Source organism: Cinclus cinclus, chromosome 1 (assembly GCF_963662255.1).
Source record: "Cinclus cinclus chromosome 1, bCinCin1.1, whole genome shotgun sequence".
In the NCBI taxonomy this organism is placed as follows: Eukaryota; Metazoa; Chordata; class Aves; order Passeriformes; family Cinclidae; genus Cinclus; species Cinclus cinclus.
This window is the reverse complement of record NC_085046.1, coordinates 109612661-109632158: the sequence shown is the minus strand read 5'-3', so window position 1 is coordinate 109632158 and position 19498 is coordinate 109612661. Positions and strand designations below refer to the sequence as shown.

Here is a 19498-nt window from a genome sequence, read left to right as displayed (position 1 = left end):
TTGGTAATTGTGAAAAAAATTACTGACTTTGATGAAAAATCATGGTTGATTTTTTTTTCCCCCTGAAACAGTTCCTGCAAAGGAAAAGGTGTGTTTTAATTTTGTCAGTCAGATTGGAAGTCAGCATCTGTAGGATTATGAGGCAAGTTGGGATGCAAAAATGGTGACTTTAAGGAAAGCAGAAGAGCCTTCCTGTTGTGTTAATACCTCATGGCAACTCTGTTATCTTCTATGCAATACCATCCAATTAGTGTCAAATTCTTCATGTTGTGGACATTTGTGGATAGAGTTTGCAAATCTGACATTTTTCAACTGAAGTTATATTACATATTTCAGGATTTTTCTGATTTGGGCCATACAGTTTTTTAGTAGGAAGAAACATCAACTGTTGAAAACTTCCAAGCAGATTCTAATATCTTGAGTATGATAATGCCTATGCATCTCACTTGGCAGTTTTGGCATTCTCTGCTTGAGACAGATTTTTCAGATCACAGGGTGGTCAATCATCAGCATGTCTTATTTTTCTGCCTTATAATTGTAGTCAGCATGCTAGAGAGGCTCCAAATAGGCTTGCGTCCTTTACCTCAGTGGCACTGTTTTTGTGTTCAGGCAGCATTGCAGAATTTTTTAGCACTGCTGACTCTCACCACCTTTTGGTGGCGTTTGGGCTGGCACTTAAGCATGGGAGATGCTGAATTTTTTTAAACTTACACTTGATAATGGCATAATGGGTATAACCATTCAAAAATGCTGGCTTGCCAGATGAAGAAAGGACAAGTTTGTTATCAATTGCTGTTCTGTGTGACCAGAATAGTGTTTTCATTTAAGCAGTGAGGAGACCACTTGCTGTTGTTACCCATGGCACGCTCAAAGCAGGAAACAGTAATGTAAATGCTGCCACGGACATTTATAAGCATTTTAAAGTGCCAGAATCAAAAGCAAACAGAATTGAAATGGGACATGTATTTTATATCCCTCAGACATGCTTGTTTGCTGATGTTTGTAACAGCAGCTTTCCAAGCTCTGGAATTCATTGAATTTCTAAACTTACGGTTTATCTGTAATAGAGCTGTATATTTGACTCAGAGACTCTGTCTCAGCAAAAACATTAATTACATCACAGCCACTAAACAAGGAAAGATCAATCCTTATGGAGTCCTACACTTGCATATTTACAGTTCTGACTGCTTAGATTCACTAACATCCACTCTCCTAAAGTATTGAGTGTTTTAATTCACTGTTGATAACACTAGAACTGCATAGAAGAACAAAGGCTGTGAGTTTCTACTTCCTATTCCACATACTTTTCTTCTGCTTCTTCCCAATTGTATGTTTATTACCTATTTTTAAACGAATTTCTGTATGTGAATATCAGAGGCACTTGTTTTACCTTCTGCTGAGGTAGGAAATTGTCCTAAAAGCCTCTCTGTTAATGTGAGTTGAGACAATTGAGTGGAAAGGATCTGACAGAATTGTTCCAGAGTGAAAAACAAATGTTTTGCAAAAAACTGCTTCATTTTACCAACATTATAAAATGAAAACTAGAAAATAAAAAAGAGAAAAGAAAATAATAGGAAATGTTTTCACTTCTAGTTTTGAGGAGTTTTCATGTCTTAACTTTTAGTATGCACATAGTATGCACTTGTAGGTAACAATAAAATTGCTTTAATTTATGTAATACAAGTCTTTAGACTATACTTTTCTGTGTAAATAGCCAACCAAACAATAAAATTTGATTGTAATTTTGAAATCCTGAACTGTAGAGTGACCAAGATGATCATGAAGATTCTAATGAGTCTGAACTATTTGTAGAAATACTGATACTGAGACTTGTGCTGTCAACTCAATTGAACTATTTTTATGATTATAGAGGTACTTAAAATATTGGACTGACAGGGTACTTTTATCTCCGTTGCTCTTTGTTTTGTGTGCCTAAAATAGCAATTGGCAACTACTGACTGTGTGTAAATTAAAAATATAAAATAAAGAATGCTTGAAAGTCTTATTTGAAATAGTTCTAAAATAAAGCTTGAAATACAATAATGGCATTTGTTGAACTTCAGCAGAACTCTTGCTTTTTGTACATGTGAGAATGTATTGGGATATTTTCCTAATTTTCTCTTCTTTTTTGTCTTCTGGTTGGGTTGATAAGATTTTTCCTTATTTCTACTCTGTTGTGGTCATCTAGTGGCAAGCACAATATTAGAAGATATGTGATTTTTCATATTTGAAGAGGAAACTTCTAATAAGCTCTCTGTTTGGAATATAGCAAACATGCAAATCCAGCAATTTGTACTGTAAAGTTTAGGGGCCCAAGTCAGAATGTGGGTAAAGTGTTGTTAAGGACATATGAAGCTCAAAGCAGCCATTTCTGTTTATTCTTATGGCTTATCCCTCCTTTCTTTCCCAGTTTCACTGATGAAAGGGGTATAATGAGCATTTCCATAGCCTCTGCTCTCGTGGAAGACCAGGCAGCAATTTGCTGAGGGGATGCAGAGCTGTCAAGCAATTACTTATTTTGCTTGCGCTCAGGGCTTCACCCTTCCAGAAAGAAATACAGGCTGACATCACTGTTTGAACTCACTCAGCACACTAAAGCTGGTAGGAATATTTTAAAGGGCTTTATTAAAAAGTCCAGTTTTGGGGGCATCCAGTCTGCACAGAACTTCTACTGACTCCAACTTTATCTCTCCTTTTTGCTTTTGTCTTCTGGCAGATCCTGATGAAGTAAAATTCAGCACTACACACCCACACTAGGTTCAAATGGCAGATAAGTTTAACATAATTCCTTTCAGCCCCATTTCAGTTGCAGTTTTGGCACCAAACATGCACCTACATATTACTTACTCTTTGTCTGTTACTGGCACAGCACCAGATTCTTCATGCTGCCAGGAACAGTGGCAGCTGCTGCTTATGCTAAAGCATAAGCCTCTTCCTGCTGGACAAGGAAGAGAAGAGTGCAAAATCTCTTAGGTTACCTCCTTTTTAAAGAAAAGGCTTCACATTTCTCCTTTTCACAATACGTTGCAGACATCTCAAACATCTTTGTTCTGATGTGTTCTGTGCAGGGTTGGAATTTTAGTGACCCTCAAACATAAGAGTCCTTCCTGTCTGCCTGCCTATCTCCCTGCTTTCTTCAGTTCCTAGCTTCTTATCAATAAACTGCTCTGCAGTCTGGAGTTCTCTTTGGGATGAGCATGAGACAATACCTCTGGCACCACTCGTGCTGTTGGGCTGAGAATTTGTTCCTGCAGTGCTTGCCCAGAGATGGAGCTCTAAGCCACGTTCTTGGTGCCAGATGACATCTTGCATGTCAAATATGATCTTATATGAGTCATAAAAACTTTTAGGAGAATTGCAGGTTTTCTGCATTAAGAACTGCTTGATAGAGTCTTTGCCACAAAAAGTGCCCTGGAGGTTTCTCCAGAATAAGGGGAAAACCAGGGATTTTTGTCCCCAGAGGCAGTAAGGGCTCTGTGGTCTGAAATGTAAATGCAAAAGAATAAGGAAGTGCTAGAAACATAGTGGTAATAAGGCCACTGTGCACCCAGTGAGCTTTCAAATTGGTTATTTATGTGTGCAGTACCCTCCTAATAGACATGCCCCTTCATCTCCTTACTGTGCATATGCAGGGACAGTAGTTCTGCAGGCAAAAAAGTAAGCATGCAAGTCACTCATGAAGCTTTATAAATGAGCCCTTCTATAACGCTGTGACTGACAGGACAGTATTATTTTTCTGATAGTTTTTGATGTCATGGAGTGGCAGTTGTTTACTGCTCTGTTATTTAACATTATCATTGAATAAAATAGCTTCCTGTTTTGTGCCTGCAACAAGAAGACATGTTTACCCATGGAAAATTGTGATTTACTGAAATGTTTGTTTAATACTGAAATAAGATTAAGAGCCTGGCTAATGCTGATTCCACTGTGTATGTGCATGTGTATATCAGATTTACTGTACTCTTGTTGACAAGGCTAAGGCTAAGTTTGATCTTTCCCTTTTTGTTTTCATAAACTCATGTGTCAGTGATTGTATGTAGTAGCTCCTGTTCTATTCCTCCACCACTGAAAACAACAGTAAAGAATTTGTTGATAAACATCACTGAAACTGATGGACATATCAGATTTAAATTCAATGCAATGAGTTCCATAACTGAATTCACAGAAGGCAATGCCATCAGGAAAGCATATATGTCAAAAGGAGAAAAATAATTGTTATTGAGGTTAACTGAAGAGGGCAATTAGTACATATCTTTGTTATGGACCAAATGGAGTCTCACTGGGAATGAAGAGACTGAACTCTGTGCACACGACCTTGCTCTTGGCTCTGGAAAGGCTCTTACCCACCTCTTATATCCTGTTCTTTGTTTCCTTGATACAGGACAGTGGAAACAGAGATAGTGGCAGCAATCTTTTGAGGAGCAGAGAGAGGAGTGCTTGAGATTTATACTTTGATGTTCAAAGAAAGACTGGATACTTGGAAGGAAAAGAAACATGTTGAGCATTAGTATGTAACTAGAAGTCCATTCTGCTTAAAATTGCATTTTAAATTATTAAGGGCTCAGCAATCCACAGGAGGAAGAATTGTGCATGCTTGCCTTATTCCCTTCTCTAAACATCTCCTAATAACCATTGATTAGGAGATAGGATATTGGATTAAATGGATTTTTTATCTGACCAACTATGACCATTCTTACGCTTTATGAAATGGGAAGGTCTGAGATCACCTTTGTACCTCCATTATTTCAAGCCTTGTTCTATATAACAGTGTGAAAGGGAATGGAGATAATGAATAGATAGTTGATTTGGACTGGCTTTTAAGTTATGTATTGAACTTACGCTTCAAACATTGTGATGTAAATGAAGCATAACCAAATACATAACTGTGACAAATTAGTATTAAACAGGCCTTATGAAAAGTGGTGGGAGTGAAATGTGTCCTTGCCATTTTATCAGTTCATTTAGGAAAATCTCTATAATATCTTATACTGCAGAAGTTTCTGTGAGTCAGCATTGTACACCACCTTTTGTCAGATTCATGGTGTTTCTTTCCCAAAACTGCCTGCTGTCTGTTGCCACCAGGAGCATGTTTTTCTCGTTAATCCCCATTAGGAAAGTTGCCTTGGTGTTGTGGAATTGTGGAAGGAATGTAATTAACTTAGTTTATAATGTTTGCTTATGCAGCATATTATTTTCATTTATATTGTTTTTTAACTTAGGAAAATAAAGCACATGCATTGTTGAAGCCAAAGGTTAAGGAGACCAGCACAGTAACTCAAAATTAACTCAAAATTTGCCTTGAACTTGCCACTCTCTGCTCTGCAGTACTGCCTCTTGCAAGTGACCATGTTCAAATGGATTGGATTGCTAAGGGTGATATCAAGTTCTGGGCTGATGGTATCCAGCCCAAAAAGATTAAAGCAACCTTCATCATCCAGAATTTTGGTAGACAATCTCTAAGCGTGGGTGTTATGACAGCCTGCATTTGCACAGCAAGAAGTTTCAGTCTCACTCATCCCACTCAACTCATTCACTTCAATCTCCTCCTTTTAGAAGGAGCAGTTACCCATCTCGTTGCTCTCAGAGATGCTCTGTCAACAGGCAGCCCACTCAAAATGTTCATTTAACCTGAGTGCCTGCTACCTTGGAGTTTGCAGGCATCAGTGTCTGTCTGCATGTGGGCCCTCTCCCATCTCTATTCCTCAGAGCAGAACAAACAAAGTGGCCCCAACAAGTGCCTTGTTCTTTTGATATGATTAATTGGACTCATTATTACCAGGAATGGTTTTGGTTTGTAGGATCCCCTCATGCAGTCAGACTGTCTCAAAATAGCCACAGGTTGTAAGGTTAATCGCCTTTCCCTTGTTTTTGACTGGTTCCTGAGTAGGATATCTGCCCTTTCAGAGGAACTGAAATTCCGTGTGGCTGTATGATTGCAGGACTGCGCCACACTACTGCTCTTAGAGCTGAAGCCCAATGCTGTGCATTCCTAACTGGTAAAATGTGTTTCAGGTAGCTGAAATCTCAGCTGTATAAACTGTTAAAGCATGTTCTAAATCTTAATTGCATTCTCACCTGAGAGGTAATTGGAGAGAGGGTCAGGATAGGTTCAGAGATTTGTCTTTATGTAGAATGGCTTGTTAACTCATTCCTCATTTACCTGCAAGGAATATGAAAATCCTGTGTGATTTAGAGTATGAAATTGATAGCTAAGAGATGTTTTAGAACATCTGGAGGTTTTTCTCTCAAGGAGAAAAGTGAGAGTATATATTGGTACCTTGGTTAGAAATTCACAGTACTTCAACGACACTTATATCAGAGTTCAGACCTTGCATTTGTGCTCTCAGAAGACAAGTGTTTGATGAACTTGTTATTCCAGAAAGATTTGGTGCACACTTCAACTTGCTTTCCTTAAGAAAACACTCTTACTGAGAACAGTGTTGAGCATTGACATATCTGGTCTGGAGATGTCTCTTTCTGGGTAGAACAACTGTATGTTAACTTGTAACAAGAGAAACTCTAATTCTAGCTATATATGTTGTTTGCCCATTCATAAATCTATACATTGCTTGGTAGAAGAACATTCCTAAGACCTAGTTTCCTGCTCTGAATGAGAGTGTCCTTAAAATACCAGCTGCCACTGATAACACCTTGCAGAATCCAAAGGGTACGTGGAAATTGGGTTTGGGCAATTTTGGTTTGATTGGCTGTGGCAGATAATTGAAGTGAAGGATGCAATAGTTCCAAGCATCAAAACTCATACTCAGGGCATCTGTTTTCTTGGGCTTTCTTTGGCATTGTCTTTTCTTCCTCCATTTCCAAATTTCCTTCAAAAGCAGGGAGAAAAGCCAGAAGTGATGACTGCAATGAGATTGAAAAGCTCACAACAAGAATTTGGAATTTTCGTGTGTTCAAAGATAAAGCTGTGTCACTTTGTATCTTGCTGGTCTCAGTGGGATCTGGAAGGAGGAGCTGGAAGCTGTAATACGATGTGATAAGACATTACCTTGAAATGAAAAAAATTACTGTAGATCTTGTTTTGAGAATTAGAATCATATAACTGTGTAACAGGATTCCACTAGACCTGGTTGCCCAGACCACCATACAGTGTGCCCTTAATCACTCCCAGAGATGGGGCATCTACAACTTCTCATGGCAACTTTTTCCAGTACCTCAGTAAAGCATTTCTTCCTAATATCTAATTTATACATACTCTCCTTCAGTTTAAAGCCACTACCCCTCATTCTATCTATTACCTCTGACATGGAGAATACTTGGACTGAAGGTGTCCAAAGGGTGCTGTTCAGATCAGAGCACAGGGCCAGTGTGGAGCAGTGTGCAAGGTGAAAGAGGAGGTGTTGGCACCAAGAGGTTTAAGAAATATTGGTCAGTGAGTGAGAAGTCTGTGCCTAAGCCTAGAAAGTGCCCTATGCTTAATCAAGAAGGTGGCTGCTGCCTGACCCAAAGATACCTTCCCTCTTAGAATGTTTTGCTGAGGGGTGACGCTCTTTAATCCCTGGAAGAGGATCTCTGCATAGTGAAGGAGGCCCCAGTTCACTGTTTTTAGAAGTGAATAAGTATTTTGCAGACAGACTCTCCCTTTTCAGGCTTAAGTAACAAAACCAATTGTAGATTTACTTCCAGTCTTCCATCATTCTGGGATAAGGGTTTGACAGCTGCACAGTTCCCAAAGACATGTCCTGCCCTGAGCAAGCAGCATTTGATGGTTGATTTTCTGTCATTGCTGATAGTTGTGGATGAAAGCAGTCCTGGGTGGTGATGAAGATGTGAGCCTATCCCACAGCCTTTTTCATGACTGCTCCAATACCCAATGCATGTCATGGGGCCCCTTTGCCCCCCCCTTTCTCAGCTCCAGTGCCTGTGGCAGGCTTCTCTGGAGGTCTTTCCATAAAATTCACCCTGCAGCAGTGGTTCTGCACTGGGTTCATGATTGCTGCCACACGTGTGCCAGGCTGGGGTGGATCTTATCTCTGGGGTCCTTATCTCCATGGAGTTTCCAACAAGGAGCAGGGGCCAGTGGCCATAGCTGGACAAAGCCCCCTCTTCCCCGAGCTCTCCCCAAGCTACCGTGCCTCTGCCTCTGCTGGATGGATGGGAAAAAAGCACTTGGTAAGAGAAGAGGCTTTTGGCATTAACAGTTCATAGTTGCTGAGATGTTGTGATAGATGAAAGTGAGAAAACGGTGAGCTAACTGCTGGTCCTAATGCTGTCTCTGCTTTAGGTGCAACCCCACTCACTAGCTGCACCAGACACAGTGAGATGAGGTCTCATCTCCTGCCCCTGGCAGAGGCACTTGCCACTGGGGAATGTGGTCCGAGGGACAGGTCTCCATGGATGTTTCTCGCCCCTTGACATCCATGTGATGGCCATGAGTGCTTGCAGTGCCTGCAGGCCCAGGAGTGGTCAGGAGGTGTTTGGGCTGTGGTTGCCTGTATCCAAGGATGAACTTCACTTTCCTCTCCTGGGCGAGACCCTCTTTCCCTTTTCCCCAAACCAGTCATTCCTGATGTGTTCTGTGTTTATGATGCCTTCTGAGAAACTCTTGCTTTAAAGTAGCCTTATCCTTGGAAAAATAGACAGCTGCCCAGGGAAGAGGAATGTACTAGACCTTGTAGTCTGGTTACCTAGGTAACACCTGTATGAAACTATTGCTGAACCACTTTCTGCTTTTTCTTTGTCTCTTTTCTGGAAATACATATTTCTGTTGACTTGACAGAAGTGTGATTTATACCATAACCATTGTAGCCATTTTCTTTACCATTATTTTGACAAACAAGTTCCCATCTCTAACAAGCAAGGTTAAATGACTGTAAAAAGAAGATATTTGACTTTATAGTGGAAACCGAGATCTGTCATCAAGTAACTAAGCTTTTGCCAAGGAAAGCAAAAATCTTATTTAAACTTTTCTATAGTTTCAGAGTATTATAATGCTTGATCACATGTACTCAACACAGGAATTCTTTTGAGTGGTCATGTTTTAGAACAAACATAAGATTATTTTTTCTTCTGTGTTGTAACATTCTCACACATTTTTAGGATTTACTTGTCAACCATATGTCATACAGGGCAACAGAAAAAGAAATTGAAGCATTATTGCTAGGCAAAACTAACAGCTGTGCTTGAGAATTGGCTCTTCCTGGATCTAGCTCCTAGCACAGCTCTCATCATTCCCATTCAGCCGTCTATGTCCTGGTAGTGGTTCCTCTGCCCTGCATGAGCCAGGGCACTTGAATGCCAGCACACAAAAGTTCCCAAGGTATCAGACTTGTGTGCTGCTGGGCAGGCAGTGTCCCCACCTTTTAGGTGGTTCTTTGTGTCCTCTGATTACTCACTTTTTTCTGTCTTTGCTGCCAACAGCAGAGAATTTTCTGAGCCCTTCCAAGGGAAGAGCATCCCTCACTCAGTGACCCATTCAGTAACTGATTTAATTTATTTGAAACTAACTGTCACTTGTTAAACTGTTAATCAAGAAGCCAATTATCTGTTAACAGTCCTAAATACAATAGTAATCAAAGTGTTTCTCTGTTTAAAAAAATCTGGATTTCTTTCTCTTATCTCAGAGGTTTTAAAATAAGTTGGAAATGTGACTATTTTCTTTTAAAAAACCTAAGTATTAGAATTCCATTTTCTATTTTGGAATAGTAAAACTGTGTATTTATTTATGAAAGTATGTTTAGAATTTTAGCCTTTTTTAGGTTTTATGGTCTTGAAGATGTAAGTCTCAGGGCATGATAGAAGGTTTATTAAGGGTAGATCCTGCTCTTCTTATTCACTTACATGGCTGAAATCCTCAACCAGCATTGCTCTCTGACAACCAGCATTGCTCGTTACAAGTTTGTTTGGTGTACACATTTAAAAGTCTTATTCTAGGAATGTTATGTCTTTTATTGTATATATATCGGCATTCCCAATAGGTAATGTAGAAGAGATGCATACCAAAGCATAGGGGTTTTTTTTTATAGTACCCATTAGTTCTACAGCTGTTTTAGGAAAAAAGAAAAAGTTCCTTAAGTAAAATTTAAATTATGACTCTTTATCTGTATTCCTATTGAAATTAGATTTTTTTACAGGTTTGCAAAACAAAAAAATTAAAAAAAAATATGTTCGTACTGCATGCCCAGTCCTGTGTATATTTATGTCATAAAAATATCTTGAGTGCAGCAAGTAAGAGAATTATGTATGATAGCTTGTCTCTGGCTTTCTAAGTATTTAATTGAATTAGATCACTACCCATTTATCCACTATTTTCTTCACTTTTAAAAATCTCATCTGAGAGTGGTGAATAGCTGTTTTTTATTGTAATAATGATGGTGAGTCAACAATTTGATTAATCACGTAGTTAAAGCATGAGTATTCTGAGCACATCTGTTAAAGGACATACCTGATGGGTTTTTTAAAAATTCTTTATGTGTATAAATGTGTTTGCTTCTTTTCTAAACAATATGGAAGTTGTTCAGAAGGGCCCAAAAAACATGGTATATTAAGGTGCTAACATATTAAGGTCCATCTCATTCCATATCTTCAGTTTCAATCTGGATGCATTCCTGACTACTGACTCCCCAGTTTTGTTTCCAGCTTCATAGTCTGCAATAAGCAAATGCTTGTAGAGCCCTGGGCAGGTATTTACACCATTAGAAAAACTGTGTAAACTGCCAAAGAAGAGGTGCTTTAGAGTACAAGAAGAGGGAAAATTGAGTGACAAATTCTGATGCTATTTAATCCTTTGAAAAATAGTAAGTTTTACTAGATAGCCTGTTTGCCAAAAGATTGTTTAGAAGGGCTGAGTGGTAGCACAGCTGACAAATTCCGGTACTCACAAGAACAGGATACACAAATCCTTAAGTATGTGAAGATGCATATTAATCATACAATCCAGCTGTAAAATCTTAAGGGTAACAATAACACAGCCAGAGTTTTTGAATGGAGCTTTCAGGTTTATAATTTAGTCTACTATTTATCTGTATTTTTAAAGTATATTATGACACACAATGAATGAAAGAAGTGAATGGGCAGCTGAACAAAATGAAGACAGGATCTTTGTTTCTGGAATAAACTCTTCTAGTATAATCTCTGTTGCCAGCAATGAACACATCAGATGTATTTACACTGTATCTCTTCAAGAGGATGTTTATGGATATGACATGTGTTGTTCTGCACACTTAAAACCTGAGATTCAGATTCTCAGTACTACATGCACCTCTGTTTATTTCAGAAATATGTAGTAGTACACTAATGAGCATGGTATAAGAATTTCAATAGATCCATAGGCATATGGACAAACAGATTGATCAAGGCAGACTTAATCACTTTGTCCCTAAAAATCCTTTGTGATTATCCTTTATGTACACAGCAGTACTATAGTGTCAGCCCAGACAATTTCCCTTTACTTAATGATATTTTATGGATTTGCTTAAACCTTTTACTTGAAAAGGTGGAGGAGTGTGCATGTGCTTTTCGCAGAAATGTGCTGGTGCTAGTAATACAGTTTTCACTCTGTTTTGAAAAACAACCCCAACATTGTGAATATATAAATTATGCTTAAACTGGACAGAGATAATTATGTAGCATGTGACTGAAAATATATCTTTTTTAATAGATGATTCAGCCGCAGAGAGTTTTAATGGCAATGAGACCGTGGGACACAGTTCCAATGCTTCAGGGGGAACACACTGCAGGGAGATGGCAGAAACCAACAGTAATGGGAAAACAAATCTGGAGCAGGATGAGCAGCCTCTGAACCTGAGTGACAGTCCTCTTTCTGCTCAGCTGACTTCAGAATACAGACTAGATGATCACAGCAGTAATGGAAAGAACAAATACAAGACTCTCCTAATTTCTGATCTCAAGATGGAACGGGAGGCAAGAGAAAATGGAAGCAAGGTAAGATGCTTCCACATGGTCCAGATATGAAGCATGTAGTTCAGAAAAGAAAAAGATTTGTGAGGCCTAACTAAAGGTTATTCCCAGCTAAGCACTTAATGTGATGTCTAATGTTTGTCAGATCATTACTTAAATGCCATATGTAGATTTGTGTGCTCTGTTACACATATATAATGCATACGTGCATTAAGTGTATGTGGATGTACATGGGTGACTATATATGTATAGGCAAATATATTGTGGTGACACACAGGCAAAAACGGTGTAGTTCCCCATCAGACATGAATTTTATCAATCCACTTATTGAAAACTGTCTACACTACCAATTAAAAAAATATATATTAAAATGTGTATATAATGTGAAACATATATATATATATATAAATATGGAGATATATATGAGTGTATATTTACAGATGGCCATCTCATCGCATCTATTATGTATCTGTAGAATTTTTGTGGTTTAAACCCATCTGGTAACTAAGTATCTCACAGCCACTTACTTACTCACTCCCCTCTCTGCTTTGGTGGAGTCAGGAAGAGAATGGAAGAAAGGTAAAACCTAAGGGTTGAGATAAGACAGTTTAATAACTGAAATAAAGTATATTGCTACTACTAGTGCTACTACTACTGGTAATTTTAATAGAAAAGAGTACAACAAAAAGCAAAAAAGGAACACAATCCAAGAAACACAAGTGATGCTCAATACAGTTGCTCACCACCCACTGACCAATGCCCAGTCAGTGTTTGAGCAGTGATTGGAAGTTTCTGGCCAGCTGCCCCCAGTTTATATACTGGGAAATATTCTCTGTAGTGTGGAATATCCCTTTAGCCAGTTTGGGTCAGCTGTCCTGGTTGTGCTCCTTCCAGCCATTTGTGCACCTGCTCATCAGCAGGGCCTGGGAAATAGAAGAATCATTAACCTGGGGTAAGAACTCCTTAGCATCAACTAAAACATCAGTATGATATCGATATTATTCTCATACTTAATCCAAAACACAGCACTATACCATCTACTAGGAAGAAGATGGACTCTTTCTCACCAAAACCTGGACAAGAACTAATCCATATGAATGTTAAGTGTGTACAGCCAAGAAAATTCCTACCAGTGGATTATCAACGTCTGAAAGGAACTGATTTGCTTTCTTCATGATTGTGTTATGTGGGCACCTAACCTGAATTAAAGCTGACAAGTTTGTTTTAAGAAGCTGTAATCCCCTGAGGTCTTTCCGCTGTAGTTTCTATTATGTGGGTAAGGAGAAGCAAGGGTATTATTTTGCGGATAAAGACAGATCTTACAGATTAACTCAGCTGGCATTTGAGGATAGTGTTTTACATGAGGGCCTACATGGAGGGTGAAGAAATGGCATATGTAATGGAATTTACCCATTGATCTTACTGCTCACAGGTTCCTTCTTTTTTTTTTTAATTTTTTTATATATGTTAACCAACTGGCTTACCACTTCTACAGCAGCAATAATAGGATGTGAGTCCGGGATCCAAAGACTATTACTGCTCTTCACTAGCTTTCAGTAGCCTGACAACATAGATATACTTTGAATGGGCACATTTTTTACAGAGCTTTGAAACAGGAGTGTTAAAATCCTTAGGCATACTTAGAAAGGGATAATACATGACTGGTATCTAGAGAACAACATTTAATCATGCTAAGGTTTTATCTCCTATCTTCACTGCCTGTGGAGTAAAAATAAAAACTTGTCTAAGTGTCTAAGTTTTAGTGGGTAGAACAAAGGGAGACTAAATCAGAGATTGGTTAGCCTTTCTCATGGCCATTAAGCAAATCATGTATCCCAACACCTTTTCCATGAAATCATTATGAAATACTGTTTATCTGTACGGAATACTTTTTTTTCTGACAAACTTGCATTTTATGGAAAATATTCTGACTAGCTGTAGTCTCCGCCTGTGTATGAACCCCCGTGCTGGATTTAGTCGCTACTCTGGGTTGCACAGTGGGTCCCAAATTGGCTGATATGAACGGTATCTTCTTTTGCTTCAGGGCAGATTGTTCTAATGAACCTTTTATATATTTATGTCACCTAAATGTTGACAGACACACAGGCTCTTTTGCCTGAGGTAAGTTGTTGCTTTTTGCCATCACTCTTGCAGGTACACAAATAAGCTTGGCAAAGATGGGGAGGAGTCTTAGTGTGAAACTCATTTATAGCTAAGACAAGAACATAGCGTAATGTTCAGTTTCCAATTTGAATCAGTTCCAAATCAGATGCAAGAAAAAATTATCAAGAAGTGTTAAAAATGTATAATGAATTGAGATGACAATCAAAGACATCTCATTCTTTACAAATTTTAAGAGGCCGGAATCATCCCCCACATCAATACATTCTTTCACACTTGCTGTCATCCCACCCACTCTATATTGCCAACAATATGCAGATTTGTCTCCTCTTTTTGTCCTAATGAAACTCATGTTGATACTTAGAGTTCATTTAAGTATATGATTAATTAGATATGCAGTAAAGGTTATTAAATATAGAGTAAAGACTTCAGGAAGAACACAGTCCTGGGATAAACAAAATTTGTTAGCAATTTGTAAGATGAGTTACTGATGAAAATATCTGGTTTCTAAGTGAGGGGAAACATATTTCAATTATTTGGTTAGTAGTGGAGGAAGAAATACATTATGCTTCCTCCAACTTCTACAATGTCCCATTTAACCTGCTCAAGATGTTAGTCTCTTGGGATAGTCAAGATGGGGAAACTCGGGGACAAAGGAATGGAGCTAAGATCTCTTGGCTGCTGTGTTCTGATAGATAATTTTCTATCTGCTGCAGAATTTTGATTAGAAGAAGCTGTTGAGATAAAATGGTTTTTCCATCAAATTTTCTTTGAAATCATGACAGCTAATAGGAATTAGGATAAAAATTTTTTTTAAATGCTTACTTCTTTTTGGAAATTAAATTTTCAGAATATTCATCTTATTCATCTTATTCACCATCCGTACGTATTTGAAGCAATTATATGCTTATGCTGTAGGAAATGTTTGCTGAAATAATGGCATCATTCTTCAAAAAATCTTGGATGTCAAAACAGGGATACTTAACATTTTCCTAAAATCAGGCCTATGGACACAGTGGATGTAATTGGGGATTTGTAAAAAATGTAGGGTTTATTTTTTTAACAATAAGTCAAGTTTCCTTGCCTGAAAAGACTGATAAATAACGGAATTAGATAACCCTGTGAATGACTACAGTATATTATTTAAAGAATGCTTGGTTCAGTTACTTCTGAATATGACTTTTAAAACTGGTGTTAGTAGCACTCTTTAAACAAGCATGACATTTCAGTGGACAGTGTTACTTTGAATCCTCGGTTCATGCAGTTCATGTATGGTAATCTGTTCTTTTTACAAAAAAATCATGAGCTGAGTGCAGTGGAAGGAGTTGCCAAATTATAACAACCTTGATCCAAAATGTTTTACTATTCACTGAAATTTTTTTTGTGCAAGGAAAAAATGGGTTTTCATAGTGTTAAATGCATATATGTACACATATATGTATAAGAGTATATATATACACTTTATATATGTGCTTTTATTAAGCTTGTATTAGGGAACAGATCCTCCAATAAGATCTAGTTGTTCACAGTAGCAGAAATTTCTACAACCGTTTAAGGCTAAACTGAAGTTTGTGAAATTTAGCATAGCTGCAAAAATATATACATAAGTTTAACTTAACTGGGCTGGGTCTCTGTACTACAAAACACTTTGAAAATATTCATCAACAAATGCTTTGCAAATGTGGTTCTATGAATTCAGATAGTGATGTGCACATATAAATTGTTTTAGATTGTTACTTATGTGTGAGCCTGCTCGGTTTTTGTATGACTATGGTAAAGTCTGTAGCACTGAGATTTTCTATTGCTGAGTCTTCTGTTGTTGCTGTTTCCTGTTCCAAATATTTTATTTTGAAAATTTATTATATAGCTTTATCTCTTCTTCATTATTTATTTCATTAAATACAGCAAGCCTACTCCTTTAAAATGATTTTGTCTCTTCAGCATTTGGATAATAATGTTATTGTAATATAGTATGGGAAAACAGGCTTTTGAGCTCGCCAGTCATACTTATGTTGTGCCATTGTTTTACTTGGATTAATAAGTGGTTTGCTATGTCTGTATTGCAAGGGGCACTGCTAATATGCAAAAAACTTCTTTGTGGAATTTCCCAGATAGAAACATATGCTACTGATCATAAATGCATAGAACAGGCATTAAAATGAGGTAACAAGGACAACACACATGCCCATTTTGTCCAGATACCTACTAATTGCAAACTGTAGGTTTTCTTTCTTTCTTTCTACCAGACAAAATTTCTGATAGAAAGTTGGACACCTCAAGTCCCTCTGGATGCATGGTAGGCTAAGTTAATATGCATTGTTTGGCTCAAGTGTATAATTGGCTTCTTGAAGAATTGCACAAGATAAGAAATTTTTCCTTTAAGTCTGAAAAGTAAAGCATAGCTTTAAAGGAGAGAACAGTAAATAATGATTTCTGCATACCATGACCTTTAATTATACTACTGCATTCTAATGTGCATGTTGTTATAGTTACAGTTGTTCACCACAAGGCAGAACTTTCATGTCTCTAAAATGAAAATCTTTCTGTCTCTCCTTTAATGCTGAGCCTTTGAAGTGTTTCTCAACCATTCTTCTACAGCCTGATGTAAAGAACAGTGTTATTGTCATGGGCCACTGCCAGGGGCTGTTTGCTTTCAGCAATTGCAACTTCAGGCAGTGTTGTAATGGATGTATCTAAGAAATGGCAGGTTAGCCTGGCACGCTGTCTGCTTTCAACACAAGAAGGCATTTAAAGGCTGTGACCTTGTGTGGCATCTGAATGCCAGAGCGTATGAGTGAAGTTTGAAGTTCCTGCACAATACTGTAGTTAAAATTTAGTCATCTTCAGTGGTTAGTCCAGCTGTAGACTCTTGTGACATCTGGTTTGCTTGAGCTCATCATCACCAAGGGAAAGCAGGCACAACTACCCAAACAGCCTGTGTATGCAATTTATACTGATAAGCCTGTTGTCATCTGCTAGTGAATCCACCTGGTTTCCAGAACTGCATATGAATTTAGCCACAGTTAGGCCATCTAGGAGGACCAGGGTAGACTCTTGATGTATTTCTTCCTCAGTGTCTTTCCTTGTAAAAGATGTGATTGCTTCTTATCAGAAGGTGGGAGTTCATTCCTTAAATCCAGTGAACTTCATCACATCTGATGTGTTTCTGAGGCATGTGGAGTCACTGCCTGTCTAGCTCCCATCTGCCTTTGTTTCTGTCTGCAGGTTTCCTTGGGGAAATGGCCATGGTCAGAAAATAAGGGAGCATATGGCTTTCTCTAAAGCAAGTGGAATCCTTACGAATTGCAGTGCACTTTTGCAGAAACTTATAGAGGCCTATTGAGAAATTTAGGAAGTAATTTATTTTAAAAAATTGTTAATGAAATGTGAAACGTGTGCATCTACTTTAAACAGGAGTTAGAAGACTTTGGGAATTTGCATGTTATTAAGAACAGTGTTGGTAATGTTGTTTTGGGTTTTTTTTCTTTTTTTTTTAACTTAATAATTCAGTTTTTTTTTTTCTTCCATCATTGTTGATTATTTATATTCAAGGGGAATAGACAGGTTTCAGCTGAATGGGAGCAGTCATGTGGTGCTTACATGAAATGGTTACCTCAGCTTTAAGCAGGAGAGAAGATGGAAAGGGTAAGATAGAAATATCTCCTCTTTTGAGGATACCATTAAACTGCGTGTTGGCTTTTTTAGTACAAAGAAGATACCCTTTTGCCCATCTAGTTTATTTTGCTAAATGCCCAAGTTAAGATAATTAATCTGCATTGAGAGTTTAGCCTGTCAGAAAGGATCTTTTGATTCCAACTCATTTCTCCTCAGAACTTTTAACTGTCTCCTTGCTTGAAATCAGCTCTCACTACCTAGGTATGGCACAAAAAGAAATTAGACTTTTTGGTTTTGTTTGTTCTAACTGGTATATTTTATTTAATTTCCATGGTCAGATAGAAAGAGTTCAAGTAATGCTATATTTTGTAGACTGCTGTTTTGTTTATAGAAGTGTCTTAAGAGTTTGCAGTCCAGAGGTTTGACAATCTTATTTTATGGCTTAATTGTTAGGACTAGGAAGAGAGTTAGCATGAAATACTGTTTGCTACTGTGATAAATAATTTATGAAGAATGAAGCAAAGTCTGGTGAAAGGTTTAGGCAGGACATGTTACTACAAGTAGTGGCAAAACTTGTATTATACAAAATAGATTTGGAGCAAATGACAACATGAGTGGAGGCAAAAGGCAAAGACGGCCTTATAAACACTCTGGAGCTATGAGATACCAGCACAGAATGAGCCTGCAGCTCTACTAGAGTCCACTCTGCTTTCATCATTCCAATCATAGCACTGAGAAGAGGATGGTGACATCTTCCAGCTTTGCCTTGTTACCCAATGGGTTCCATCATTGCTGCTTTACACTAATCCATGGGAATAGTTTGCACTGAGATTTAAAAGTAAGGGTGATAAAAGAAGTGAACTGAAGGCAGGATCCACCCTTGCCACCATCGTGTGTAGGTGATACCAGGCTACATCTTTAGTCTTGCATCTTACATCTTTGGTGTGTGAAGGCAGGCCCAAGTGTTCTTTGAAGTACGTATCTTCTTTAATATGCTCAAGTTTGTGCAAAGGTTACTGGCATGTCAGTGCTTTTGTCTTCTTGGGAGATAGATACACTACAATAGAAGATAAGCCCCTTCTCCTTTGCACGGAGAATTCAATGAAAGGAGAACAAAAAGTGTATGCAAGCAGTTTTGTGGCTTCCTAACTTTTTTCTGCCCACTCACCTACAAATTAGCCTTTTTTTTTTCTTTTACCCAATGAATTACTACTTCATGCACAGAGGTTTTAGAAGTTGCTCTCATTTAATCTGACATGTTGGTTTTCCTTTTCCCTACTTTTAGAAAACAAGCAAGCTGAGAAAAAACACAGTTTTCTGACTCTAAAAGTAAATTTATTTGCTGTTTAGATAATGCATGTTTGTTCTAAGAAGAAAAAAAGATGTTCTTTTTTGCTGCTCTCTTCTAGGGAAGCTGCTAGGGGCCACTCAGAAAATAAAAAAAAAAAAAAAGATGTTAGTTTAGTGGTTTAGTAAGCACTGTTTAATCACTGTTCAAATGTAACAAGTATGGTTTTATAGAGCACTGTTTTTTCCAGACTTGAATCTTCTGATTTTGGGGGTTACCCGTAATAAATGGCTAAATACATCATTGTTTTGAAGAGCATGTTTTTCAAGCCACCACAGCTGCAGAAAAAAAAAGAATCAGTTTTTTGTTCGTCAGAAAAGATTAATTCTGTATAGCATTCTCGAACAGTCACATTCATCAATGTCCTTTGTCTATGACACTATAAGTTCTGTGTCTAATTCTCCCCATTGGAAGTACATTTAGTAACAGGTTTTCATGTTCAGTCAAAGCTCTTGAAAGTGAAATTGATTTCCTGCAGGGCATTCATAACAATGATGTAGCTCCAGGTCAATTAAACAGAAGTTGATGATGCTGCTC

At 37.9% G+C, this 19498-nt stretch overlaps 1 protein-coding gene across 5 annotated transcripts in view; it reads left to right on the top strand.

Annotated features, from left to right (window-relative positions):
* The window catches only part of NOL4 (nucleolar protein 4), a 187369-nt gene that overhangs the window by 97608 nt on the left and 70263 nt on the right, over window positions 1–19498 (top strand). For all 5 annotated transcript variants that reach the window (XM_062488763.1, XM_062488754.1, XM_062488738.1 and 2 more), the window contains one exon: window positions 11618–11901. In XM_062488763.1, coding sequence (XP_062344747.1) covers window positions 11618–11901 — 284 coding nt within the window. The remainder of the gene's footprint in view (window positions 1–11617; window positions 11902–19498) is intronic.